The following is a 14,099-nucleotide window of genomic DNA, read 5'->3' as shown; positions in this document are numbered from 1 at the left end:
GATCCTGTCTTTCCATGAATTTTATGGTTCTGTATACATGTAGCTGTTTTTCTGAGTAAGTACAATGTACTTAAAAAAACAACTGATTATATATTTATTTATTTTTTAATTTTCCATAAAATATATCACAGTGAATTCATACTAGGTAAATATTTACAAAGTTTTTTGTTATGCTTCCATGATAACCACACTTCGAGCACTCGGCTGTCGAGAAGCCCCTCCCTTTTTGGCATCCTGTCGAGAGACACGACCATCCTGTTTCCTTGGAGATGGTGTGTCCTGTTTCCTTGGAGATGGTGTGTCCCGTTTCCTTGGTGATGATGAAATTGGGGGTATGGGTGTATGCTTCTGTGTGGACAGATCAGTTTCTTGCCTTGCGAGATGGATTGAACGAGCAGACCTTGTCCTGCTTACGGGAGTGTCTGAAATATTATATTACAGGTTTATGAGATTAAATAAAAAATATTTTAACATGGAAGAATTCTAAGAAATGACTGCATAGGTATATAAAAAGATACATCTAAATGAACATGTACTGTAAAAGCAAGAGTGTTAGTGGACAGTGGTGACTTACTTTGGCCAAACATGAGTATCTGATCAGCAGATTGGACATCCTTATGTGTATTTCAGCATAGTATCTTGTAACAAGAGGCCCAGGGGGCTTAATAGCTCACCTGGTATTTTATTTTCAATTTAAAACCTGCTGAGTACCATACAGGTTTATCAAAGGAGTACAAGAAACAAAGTTGGTGTTCTTTTCCCAAGATGCTCTAGATCCTCTATTTCCCATAATCTGCCCCAAAGAAGGGGGCCCACACACCTCAGTTTATACAAAATTTGGTCAAAATCCACTGAGCCGTTAAGGACTAGTAGCGATTTAAAGGAAAAAGTTGCGGGACGAAGGACGTTGCTTCGGGCCAGGTCAGCTAAAAATTTGTCACATTGTTTTACAGTAGAACACTTGTGAAAGTCACTTTGAATTGTATTTTACATTGTAGTGTATTTCTTTCAACATTATATATAAACAAGAAAGCAGAAAAAAATCCCCCTCTCCCCTCCAGCTTTTATGTGCTAAGATACAATGAACATGCAAAGGTGACACTCAACTGTACAAATTACACGAGATTTTTACGGTTCTTTAATAAAAAAAAAACACTCCAAGATTGCTGTTCACCATTGATTAGGAAAATGCTGAAATGTCATACAGCATGCATAAGGGTTGTAACATTGTTTGAAAATTAATCTGGAAAACATTTACATAAATGATTATCAATGACTGATATACGGTAGTGGTAACTGAGGTTCATGCTTTAATATCTGAAGTAACAGACATCTTGAAATGGACAAATTAAGAGCAATTGTATTCCAATTGAACAACAGTATAGTTTATATCTTCAGCTGTAACTAGAAGTACCATTTGCATGTAACAAATATGTCGTGATAAAGAAACATCCATAATTACATGCCAACACAAAAACTTTCACTAAGTTTGGCGGAAATAGCATGCATCCGGCAGCCATTGTCTGTGAGGATTACAAGCATTGTCAACATTTTCAGTTGAACATACTAGCACACTTATTACATTGTATATGTCTCTAGTGCAATTTTAGTTCTGGAACCTAGCAGACGTACACCACTGCTTTCCTGTAGTGTTAAACACACTTTTACTGAGCTCATTGTTATAATAGCATGGACTTATTTTGAATTAAAAATAAATATTGATTAGTCCTTTGAATGTTGAAAATTAAATGTCAAAAAAAATAAAGTTGAGATTATCCTAATGACATGCATCTTTTTAGGTCAGATCAGTTGGTATTGGGAGCATTACAGTAGCCACAACAACATGTAACAAACAACATACATGTACATACAAAGGAAGCCCTATAAGTTCTCTGCAAGTTCAATCTTTTGTTTTTTTATCTGTTGGATCTAAATATCTTGTCAACAGCAAATTCATCTCGTAACTTTTGATTAAAATTGTGTACAACTGTGTTTCACCAAAGTCCTTTCAAAGGGAGGTAATTGTTGGTTGATTAGAATAGTACTTAATGTGTAAAAAGATGTCCGAGAAATTGTGATACCATTCAATTAAACCACGAAAATCCAAAATTCTGATCAGTCTCAAATTAAAGCACTACCACAAAGGAACCTACATATAAAATTGGGGAAAATCTCTCCAGTATTTCTTGAGAAAAAGTGATAAAAAACTTCAACTGTCAATTTTTCAAAAATTTAAACATTCACAACAATGGACCGAATGGAACCTACATATGAAATTTGAGAAAGATCTTTTAACTACGGTACTTTTTGAGAAACAGCATAATACACAAACATTAAGTGTCAAAATCAAAGATGCTTACTGCTTGCGCTGGTCATGAAATGTTTTTCTGATCAAGAAATTTTAGATTATACATGTACAAACCAGGACCAGGGGAACCTACTACATAAGAAATCAAACCAGGACCAGGGGAACCTACTACAGGACCAGGAGGACCAGGGGAACCTACTACAGGACCAGGGAAACCTTCTACATAAGAAATCAAACCAGGACCAGTGGAACCTACTACATAAGAAATCAAACCAGGATCAGGGGAACCTACTACAGGACCAGGCGAACCTTCTACATAAGAAATCAAACCAGGACCAGGGGAACCTTCTACATAAGAAATCAAACCAGGACCAGTGGAACCTACTACATAAGAAATCAAACCAGGACCAGGGGAACCTTCTACATAAGAAATCAAACAAGGACCCGGGGAACCTACTACATAAGAAATCAAACCAGGACCAGAGGAACCTACTACAGGACCAGGGGAACCTACTACAGGACCAGGGAAACCTTCTACATAAGAAATCAAACCAGGACCAGGGTAACCTACTACATAAGAAATCAAACCAGGACCAGAGGAACCTACTACAGGACCAGGGGAACCTACTACAGGACCAGGGAAACCTTCTACATAAGAAATCAAACCAGGACCAGGAGAACCTACTACATAAGAAATCAAACCAGGACCAGAGGAACCTACTACAGGACCAGGGGAACCTACTACATAAGAAAGCAAACCAGGATCAGGGGAACCTACTACAGGACCAGGGGAACCTACTACAGGCCCAGGAGGACCAGGGGAACCTACTACAGGACCAGGGAAACCTTCTACATAAGAAATCAAACCAGGACCAGGGGAACCTTCTACATAAGAAATCAAACCAGGACCAGGGTAACCTACTACATAAGAAATCAAACCAGGACCAGAGGAACCTACTACAGGACCAGGGGAACCTTCTACATAAGTAATCAAACCAGGACCAGGGGAACCTACTACATAAAAAATCAAACCAGGACCAGGGGAACCTACTACAGGACCAGGGAAATATACTACATAAGAAATCAAACCAGGACCAGGGGAACCTTCTACATAAGAAATCAAACAAGGACCAGGGGAACCTACTACAGGACCAGGGGAACCTACTAAAGGACCAGGAGGACCACGGGAACCTACTACAGGACCAGGGGAACCTACTACATAAGAAAGCAAACCAGGATCAGGGGAACCTACTACAGGACCAGGGGAACCTACTAAAGGACCAGGAGGACCACGGGAACCTACTACAGGACCAGGGGAACCTACTACATAAGAAAGCAAACCAGGACCAGGGGAACCTACTACAGGACCAGGAGGACCAGTGGAACCTACTACAGGACCAGGAGGACCAGCGGAACCTACTACAGGACCAGGGGAACCTACTACATAAGAAAGCAAACCAGGACCAGGGGAACCTACTACAGGACCAGGGGAACCTACTACATAAGAAAGCAAACCAGGATCAGGGGAACCTACTACAGGACCAGGCGAACCTTCTACATAAGAAATCAAACCAGGACCAATTATACATGTACAAACCAGGACCAGGGGAACCTACTACCTAAGAAATCAACCCAGGACCAGGGGAACCTACTACAGGACCAGGAGGACCACGGGAACCTACTACAGGACCAGGGGAACCAACTACAGGACCAGGAGGACCAGGGGAACCTACTACAGGACCAGGGGAACCTACCTACTAAGAAGTTTGAGAAAAATCTGTTTTACTTGAAAAATAGTGATTGTTTAAAGGACAAAGCTCGTTATTCGATGATGGTGAACTATAAATCTGGAAAATAAAACTATGTCTAATCAATAAGAAAATAATATTTATACCAAAACCATAATAGATAACCCTACTACCATTCTCCTGACTATAAACTTAAATTCTACTGATTTTTTATACTCCAGTACTATATATCTACAACACAAAGATTTCAGAATACATGTAGATTTGAATTTCATGTCCTTGAGGTTCATATAACCTGGATTCAATGATCAGGTCTCCAGAGGGATGCTTATAATTTTTTCTGTTGAGGAGGAGCACATACATAACATTATAACATGTCATATCCATATCTGTCACCTGCAAATAATTTAACCACCAAATCAGGGGAGCTAATTATCCTCGTTATAATGTAAATGTGGAACAGTAATACCTGGGTTTTTTCTTCAGAGATGTGTACTATACAATTAAAATATAAATACCAGGTACATAAGATTTTCTTGAAAATGTATTAACATAATTAGTTTTATATAATTGTTATGGCATTATAGGTTTAAATATTAAAACTGGGTAAATTCATTGGTGCAATACAAAATGAGAATATGAAAAACTGCAAGAAAACTTCTTGTGTGACCATTTTAACTCTGTTGAGAAATAGATAAGTAAACTAAATCAAATACCAATACTTCACCAGAAAAATAAACAATAGATATATATTTTATACACATTGAAACTAAAAGAAAGAAAATGAACATGAAAATATTTAAATCACATCTCAAGTTTTTTTTAGTTAATTCTTTTGTTTTATCATGTATACGTATCTAACCATTGAAGACCAACAGTCTGAACAAACGTACAAGAGGTGAGATATATTTTATGACATTGGTTGAAGCAATAATTCCATCTTAAGAAGTCCTTTATCCGATAATCAGATAAAGATGGTTTAATTGCTAATATCAAACTATATATTTGTACATCAAAACACTTCATCAACCTTTCCCTAATATAGCTAGCTTGATTTTTTGCTGCAGCTACTTGCATAACAAATTAAACCTAGCAATAAAATTCTATGTTTCATAAATATTTCAAATTCTAGGAAGATATTTACATACAATGCTTTCTACACTGTAACAGATGCTGAATAACCATAGAATTAAACAGTAACAAATGTTAGATAGTTATAAATTTAATGTTTTACATATAATATTCATGATTTAATAGCCAAAAAGCATTTCAGTGACACCTTATTTTGGAAGCACATAAAGAAAACTTATCAAACAAAAAATTAAAAATGAGGCTAAGGAAATCAATTTTCAAGTTGTTGGGTTAATTCTTTAATTCTTTTTCCTAAATAAATTTAATTAAGTAAATTCTGTCACTAAATTTTTATATCATTAAATACATGCCAAATAAAAACCCGGGTAAATTTATTGTTGCTCATAGTTAATGTATTTTTTTTTAAATACTTGACACACATATTAGGGTATCGGTGATGCTCAAGGGTTCATGCTTTTAACTTCAGGCAATTACCAATAACATGACGAAGCATACATTCATTAGGAATCTAGCCCGTGTACGCTGTGGGTTGGTGACATATGAAAAGCGTTTGGTGGTAGCGGATTGTCATAGCCAACTATTCCATACACAATGATACGACATAATCAGTCTGACCTTGACATGTGGTTTGACAAAATAACAACAGAAATTAATTTACGTGCGAAGATGAACGTTACCTCTTGTCCTTCTGCTTTTTCTTCCCTATAAAGTTGTGATTACAATTTTGATGAAGAATATGATACACATTGTTACTTTATGACAAATAAATGTACATGATCATCAATATCCCCCACCCCATGCCCCAGCAGATCTGTGTACTGGAAACAAGAAATCATGTTAATATCAAACACATAATGACTTTAGAGGAACTACGTTGTAGTACAAAGTGTCACAGTAGTAAAACTAAACCATACAAGTTGTGCTGTGTTTCTAGACATATAGAGGGGAAGAGTTGCTTAACACCGGCTTTGTACAATCTAATTCAGGTAAGATCAACATGAATTTTACACTTAATTGTAAATATGTACAATGTACATTAATTCATTAAATATCATGAATTCATTCTTCCTAAAAACTCATGATAGAAACATCTATTTTCACTTTTTCAATCTTACTGTCTAAGAAGCAAATTGGTATGTCTGCAACTTGAACAAATTTCCAAAAGTTAAATGCTTCTTGTATTTGCTGTGTTAAAACATCAGAATAATGTTTTTCAACCCTGGATTTAATCAATAATCAGTCATCCCTGCCTTGACTAAACCATAAATTCAAAATTCTGATTCAAAAGTGAGAAATTGAGGAAGGTAGGCATACTAAGTATTCACTGCTATAGAGGAATAAGAAGGCAAACATACTTACTTTTATGTAAGAAAACTAATATTTTCTTACTCTAATTAGACTACATCTTTTAATACATATTTCTAACAGAATAAATCTATCGTAAAATCTAAGAATCCCCTTGATGAATAAAACTTTTTGAAGAATTACGTGGTTGAATAAAATTGATCTTATTGAATATAAAGATTCTATATAATGAAATATATTCGATTAAGTCATACTACAGTGAAACAAACATGAAGAATTTTATTCCTTACAATTCTAAAGATTATTTACTCTACCACTATATGAATGAACACATTTTTTCTCAAACACAAAACTGACACCTACCTCTTGGTCTTCGTGTAGCAAGATTCTCCAGGAATCCAGCCAACATCATCAATTCCCCCTCTAAATTATCTGAAATCTCAGATATTTTTTCACTTCGCTTTTCTGTTTTGTGCATGAGCTTTCCAAGGTCGTCCACAATGATCTGGTCACGCTCGGTATACCTCTGTAACGATTGTATACATCCAATCAATTATAATTACTGTATACGAATAGTCACGCTCGGTATACCTCTGTAAAGATTGTATACATCCAATCAATTATAATTACTGTATACGTATAGTCACGCTCGGTATACCTCTGGAAAGATTGTATACATCCAATCATTTATAATTACTGTATACGTATAGTCACGCTCGGTATACCTCTGTAAAGATTGTATACATCCAATCAATTATAATTACTGTATACGTATAGTATAAATGTACCATCCTTGGATTTTTTTTTTTAAAGAAGGTGATTCAGTATGTTATTTCAATATCATTGATAAATTTTACAATCATACATTTAAATATCATCTGATGAATTATTTTTTTCAATAAGATGATAAGTTTGTTGAGCAGCACAGCTTTGTTAAGTACCAACCTCCTCCATATTTCTGTCACTTTTCCAGCTGTCTGTGAGGCAGCCTGTAACACAAAATATTTTATATCTTTACTCTCAAAATAATGCAAAATTTTGTTCTCAAACATAACATTCTTCTCACAAATACAAAAACGATTTTATAAAATTTGAAAGCCAGCCTTAGTTAGGGGTTACATCGTAATTATAATGTCACAAATTGAGTTTTACTGGTGAAGGGGATGTACCGCCACAAATGTTCAAATATAGAAGAATTATCCCCATTATAATTTAAATAAGCCAAAACCAGCAAAATATATTGTTGAGTGTTTTCTTGCAATTCTGGCGGAATTACCCAGGTACATTGACCTTTCGGGTCACGCTATTGTTTCAGACATGATGAATAATCAATTTCATGACATGGAGGGTCAATCGAGGTCATTGATGTCATTAACCATTGCCATCCGGGCTACATATGCAAATGAGAAATTTGCGGACAGTATATCGTGGTTGTAATGTACGTAGCACATTATTATGATTGACTAATCAAATGTTGTGTTACATCTCAAATGAATTAGAATGTTGCTTTACCTTTTGCTTCTGCCAGGGTATTTTGAAGCATTTCCTTCACATGTTCATCTTCATCCATTTGTTTCTGAAGTTCATCCATGTCAGCTCGATATTTGTTACATCCCTACAAAAAACAATTCTGTTTTTAAAATGGAGTAATCACATGTACGTTGTGGTATACCCACTATTCTGTAAGACAGATCCACACCGGTACCTTGTGGTAGAAATCTCCTCAACACATGGGAACACAATCTAAAATATAACTATAATAAATGTCAATAACAAACAGAGTTTTGAGTTAAAATAATCACTTTGAACAAATGGAGACTATTAGTACATGTATATCAAACTGATGTCTTCAATATATTTATCAACCATTAGTTTTTTATGATTACATAACATAAGGTAACATTCAGCTCTGGTTTCAACCATTAGGTTCCAATATTCCAATATCAATAAATTAGGCCCCAATCTTCAAAACATTTAGGGTCTAAAGTAAACGTTGGGATCTGATCAACCTTGATCCTTACATCAACTGTTGGGTCACTATAATAAATAACAATAAATAACAAATATATAGGTGCCTTATGAGGCCTATATCAAATATCAAGCTTCCTGTGGTCAGTATTAATCGTTGGGCTCTGAAGTATGGGTGCCTTGATTATGAGACCTATATCAAATATTAAGCCTCTTGTGGTCAATATTAATGGTTGGGCTCTGATATTAATCATTAGGTCCCTTTAACAAATATGGGTGCCTTATGAGGCATATATCAAACATTAAGCCTCCTGTGGTCAATATTAATGGTTGGGCTCTGATATTAACCATAAGGTCCCTTTAACAAATATGGGTGCCTTATGAGGCCTATATCAAACATTAAGCCTCTTGTGGTCAATATTAATGGTTGGGCTCTGATATTAACCATAAGGTCCCTTTAACAAATATGGGTGCCTTATGAGGCCTATATCAAACATTAAGCCTCTTGTGGTCAATATTAATGGTTGGGCTCTGATATTAACCATAAGGTCCCTTTAACAAATATGGGTGCCTTATGAGGCCTATATCAAACATTCAGCCTCATGTGGTCAATATTAATGGTTGGGCTCAGATATCATCCATTAGGTTCATAGATGAAATACTTGTGCCCTATTAGGCCTGTATCAAATATTTAGCCTCCCGTGGTCAATATTAATGGTTGGGCTCTCATGACAACCATTACAAGCCCTCTATTGGGCTTTGTAAACAAAGACGAAAACAGATCTGACCATGGTCTTATACATACATCTTCAATCTTCTTGTTCTCCTCAATTATCCTCTTCAGTTTACATCCTGCCTGATATATTTCCCTCTCCATTTTCTGTCTTTCCTCGCCGTGTTTCTTCAGCTGTTCTATGGATTCAGCTCGCTTGGTTCTTAAGGACTCCTTTAGTTTTTCCTTTAAGAAATATACTTGTGCAAAATCTATGACTACGATAACTATTCGTAACAATTCAAATTAAGCTTGAAGAATTTATTTCTGAAGAAACATTTAGATTTCAAGCTTATTCTATATTAAGTTTAGTGAATCGTTTTGCTCAAACTAATTGACATCGAGAGTGCCTTGTGGAATTCAACAGATTCAGTAAGTTTGCCTGAGGTAAATCACCAGTGTGAAATGATGAAAAAAAAACATCAATAAAAATTACTTTTGGTCCAACTAGGTTGTCCTTGGCATCTAAGGTTTTCCGTATCTGTTCATCCAGAGCGCTCTTCTTCTGGCGCATTTCTAGAAGATCAAACAGCGTTAATGTGTAACACAAAGAATATTATGCAACATTTAATTATACTTGTAAGTAAATGTTTGCCAAAATAGAGCTTAAATTTTCATCCAGTTAGTTTGAATTCTTATTAGCAGAAAAATAAAATAACATCTGAAAAAATGAAGTTTACACAATTCTAATTATACTAATTAATTCTGCTATTCTGCTAACTATTGTACTATTGTGTCTTCCATACACCTGTTACTTCAGTTTAGACACAATACTGTTACACCATATATTTTTGACACATGTTAACACATTTATCCTGTTGACTGCAAAAACTGTATCAATTAGTGGAAATGACGTCACACGGTACCTTGAAAGAGTCTGTCAAGGGCAAGTAACTTGCTACATCACATTAACGGTCTTCAAAAGGAGAGGAAATTTTTATATCGCAACAACGGTCTTAAAAGCGCGATTAATTTCTAAATCACATCAATGCATGAGTTACTGTTCCTCGTTGGAACTTTTCTCTGATATTGACAACAATGCAAGATCCAAATATTTTGGTCCCATGCCAGACAAAGAAATAAGCAACAAGTGATTTAAAGCTGAACTTGTACAATATCCTCACGGCAGATAAGGTGGCGACAAGAACTTGATAACATACTTCAGCGAAACACAGCAGGATAATACAAGTTTGAAGCCTTCGAAAAGCCAAGGTTGAATGAGATACTGATGCCTCGGGGTCATTTTTATAGAATTAAATATAAATGAAGAGTTGCATGTCAACAGGATAATTTTTTACACAGTACTATACTTAAGTCACCCAATAAGGAGAAATATTGGACTGGTACAACTTTGTTACAGACCCAATATCTGTCTATATCTGGTCACTGTGTTACTAATATTGTGTAAGGCAACATTAAGCAGGAGGACATGACTTGTATGTGATGCGCAGGCCATCCCCAATCTGTGATGCAAAATTACCCATACCATTTAACAAATTTCTGGGTGTTTTGCAAATACTTTCTTACGTTCTGAGAGTTTTCTCTTCTGTTACAAAAGCATTAAATTGACAAATCTATTAGCACATTGTAACATTAATTGACACACCAGCCCTAAACTTTACATAATACTACTGTTCATGATTTGTAGAACTAGAATATAGAGCTAGCAACTAAACAACATTCTATCTTTTCAAGGTCAAGTTGGAAATTTAGTTGTAGTTGTGTGAACTTGATCTATTAGATAATTTCTAAATATTTTCGTCATGTCAGTAAGCATGGACTGATTTAGATAAAATATTTCAGTACATTTTTACTGATGAATGATTATCCAAATATTTTAGAACATTATAGGGACCTTATATGTAAATATATCTGTATTAAATCAACAATGATCAATATTGGGAGAAAAACACAGGGCTCCTCCTATGACTGAAAACTTTGGTGCAAAAATACTAAAATCTACTGCATAAAAGAATAAACATTGCAACAAAATTTGAGTGTTACAGTTCACTGTGGTACCTCTGTGACAAAGAGGGAAGTTACTGAAGAAAGCATTTGTGTATTAGACAGCAGTGAACTATTTAAATCATCAAATCAACAAGACACACGCGTAAACACATCATGCAAATAACAAAAACTCTCTGAGAACGTTTTGCCGTGAAATTTGGCCGTGCACAGTCACAAATGTGACAGGGAACAGAAAGCGTTTCACATACTAGCTATGCCCCTTTTCAGTTCATCATAAGCATTAGTTCTCTCCTCAAACAATTTCTCTAAATCGTGAAATATTGGTGTCTCTTCTTCAATTTTCTTCTTCTTCTCCACGATCGCACGTTCATACTGCACAATTTGCATCTGTGAATAGAAAGACATGATGATAAAAAATATTTCTGTTTATTTATTTCAATGAATTAGAGAGTTCTTACACTTATATTTATAAAGAATATAATACCTATCTCGAGTAAGTCAATTACTTTTGAAATAAAAAATCTGCATCCCTAAAATATGATCTAAATAGATATAATTTTGTTTCACACAATTCTTGTTATATTCAGTTAATAGCCAAATCTTTGTTTCTGGTCATTTTTGCCTACATTAATGATGTTTTTACTGTACCACAAAATTGCAGATTTTAATTTGGAGTTATCTGAAATTTAATTATACATATACATAATGTAATTAACAATGCAATAACATTTTATCAAAAGACCATACATTAAACAGTACATACCTAGATTAATGTGAAGTTCTTTTAGTTTTTCATTTTTCTTGTTTTCAGAATATTTTCATTTGATGTTTATCATTGATGCACTCACAGAACAATATGTGCAACTTTGTATTTTTTCTGTTATATATTATGAAGATGATGAAAATGTACATCTAATAAAATATAACTAAAAATAGCCTGATGTCCCAATTGTTTACCTCCATCAATTCTATGCGGCCCTGCATACTGGTGTACATGGTTTCGTAATGACCTTGAACTTCGCTAAGGTCACTGGACAGGTTGGAGATCTCCTGCTCATCCAGCTTCAGTTCCCGTTGTAAATTGGCTCCCTGGTAGGTTGACAAATCAAACATTGTTATTCAGATTTTATTTTTGTATTCAATATATGTACTAAAAAGTATTATAAACTGAATATAGATCTGATGTGACAACATTATGGTACTTGTGGCCACCACAGCTCATGGTTCTGAAAAACCTATATATATTGCATACTGGAAAATTTTGACTACAGTTTAATTGTTCTTTTTTGCTCTCCCTATTAGGGCTTGTCAAGCTGAGAAAAATGAAGAAGTACTGGAAAAATCAATTGCATAGTTCATTTTAAAAAGTCTTAAAAACAGGGAAAACCATTTGGTGGCATCAATTAGAAAAAAGGGGGAAAAAAAATAAAAAATTGTACGTTTTTTTTTATCTTATACTTTATAATCCAATTGCATGATCTGATCATCCAGATTTTTATTATTTGTACTGATAATTCAGACTAAAATTGATTGTCCAGAACATTCATTTTTCTTACATTCATATTTAAAAATAATTGACGTTATTCCTGTAATTATTGTTTATTTTCTGAGTATTTTTAGAAGGCCTAGATTAACAATTGGATACAAGTTTTCACTCGGATGATAAGTGTCCCTCACCTCATTCGAGAGATCGACATGGCGGACTTTGCCCTCCTGTATCTTCTTGTTCATGTCTGATAGATACTTCTGGTTGTCCACCTTAAAGTCCTCCACTTTCTTCGACACACTGTTTTTCTCGTCTTGCACCTGGATTCTACAGTCAGAATTTAAGTTACAGCTTTACCTCACAATCTCACACTGCCAATAAAATCTTACGATTAACTTGGATTCTGAATTCCTCAAAAGCATCAGTATTCCTTTACTTTTATATCAGAACAGTTTTACATGTTTAAAGATAATCTACCTCATGGGTCAAACTAGCACATCAGATATCAAACATTTCTTAAAATGTTTCATTATGTTGGGTGTTTTTCCTTCAAATTCCACAAAATCAATTGAACTTCAACCAATGAAATATATTTCACATGTATTTATTTAGCATCTGTAAATGACATAATGAAAGCTATAATTTCAGTTAATTACATGTATTATCAAAGTTTAATACTTTAAAATTATATACAGGACTAATATAATGCCAGGATAATCAAATAATGTAATATGTTTTCTATATAATGAATCACCATCTGATATAATATATCATTATCACAAACTTCTAAGTAATTCAGATATAACATTTAATCTGCCCTTGACTAATAATGAGATTATTTATAATCTGTCGTTTATTGTTTGTTTTATCAGGTACAAATATTTTTCATCTCGTGATTTGTATTGTTTTTGTAAATATAAGTTTACCCTTTTGAGTTATACTGTAATGTATATTGTATATCTTAATAAAGTTTAAATGTTATAGTAAAACAACTGTGACACCAGAATATATATGGTTTATAGAATAGACACAAACTGTCCAGCATGCTGTTAGAGACACATATATATGTGGTACAGATTTGTTTTAATTTTACTTTTCTCTCTGATTCTGTGTAAATCTATTGAAAACTTCATTAGAACATGCATCTTAATACATACACTATGTAGTTTAAAAACAACTGGATGCAAATCAAGTATCACTATATCTTGTTGGAATGTTGAAAACCCAAATAATATTGAACACCTTCAACCTCAGTATTACACTGCAATCTATTTACCTTGGTAAGCACAGAATTATAAAACATAAAGAGATTTAATCTGGATTTGTCCAGTGTTCATGCAAGTATGAACGGGAAACATTTACTTACACGCCATCATTATAATGAGTGGAAGTAGCATAACACAACAGAAGTGTTTGACTTATTTCAACGTTACAGCTGGTACATACCCAAAG

General features: G+C 34.4%; 1 protein-coding gene and 1 long non-coding RNA gene across 9 annotated transcripts in view; both read right to left on the bottom strand.

The window, feature by feature from the left end:
* Positions 1–98: 98 nt before the first annotated feature.
* LOC110467077 (uncharacterized protein DDB_G0284459-like) overlaps positions 99–14,099 on the bottom strand; it is a 28,800-nt gene continuing 14,799 nt past the window's right edge. For 2 of the 3 annotated variants that reach the window (XM_021523980.1, XM_021523979.1), the window contains 9 exons: positions 12,839–12,974; positions 12,119–12,250; positions 11,410–11,548; positions 9,630–9,709; positions 9,227–9,379; positions 7,966–8,068; positions 7,399–7,442; positions 6,817–6,979; positions 99–422 (listed from right to left, as the gene is read on the bottom strand). In XM_021523980.1, the coding sequence (XP_021379655.1) occupies positions 169–422; positions 6,817–6,979; positions 7,399–7,442; positions 7,966–8,068; positions 9,227–9,379; positions 9,630–9,709; positions 11,410–11,548; positions 12,119–12,250; positions 12,839–12,974 (1,204 nt within the window). In that variant the 3' untranslated portion in view covers positions 99–168. Of the gene's footprint in view, positions 423–5,825; positions 5,851–6,816; positions 6,980–7,398; positions 7,443–7,965; positions 8,069–9,226; positions 9,380–9,629; positions 9,710–11,409; positions 11,549–12,118; positions 12,251–12,838; positions 12,975–14,099 lie in introns of all 3 variants that reach the window. The other variant, XM_021523978.1, reaches the window with a different exon arrangement.
* LOC110467079 lies at positions 776–4,771 on the bottom strand. Of its 6 annotated transcripts, none has more exons than XR_002464799.1 (7): positions 4,038–4,771; positions 3,725–3,802; positions 3,608–3,664; positions 3,500–3,577; positions 3,191–3,412; positions 2,912–3,103; positions 776–2,725 (listed from the first exon to the last, which is right to left on the bottom strand). It is a non-coding gene; the product is annotated as an uncharacterized LOC110467079 (long non-coding RNA). The 6 variants fall into 6 exon arrangements; XR_002464802.1 differs by lacking the exon at positions 4,038–4,771 and having other exon boundaries at positions 776–2,653; positions 2,876–2,932; positions 2,990–3,103; positions 3,725–3,877; XR_002464798.1 differs by lacking the exon at positions 4,038–4,771 and adding an exon at positions 3,839–3,874.

Source organism: Mizuhopecten yessoensis, unplaced genomic scaffold (genome assembly GCF_002113885.1).
Source record: "Mizuhopecten yessoensis strain PY_sf001 unplaced genomic scaffold, ASM211388v2 scaffold11159, whole genome shotgun sequence".
In the NCBI taxonomy this organism is placed as follows: domain Eukaryota; kingdom Metazoa; phylum Mollusca; class Bivalvia; order Pectinida; family Pectinidae; genus Mizuhopecten; species Mizuhopecten yessoensis.
This window is presented reverse-complemented; position numbering and strand designations above follow the sequence as displayed.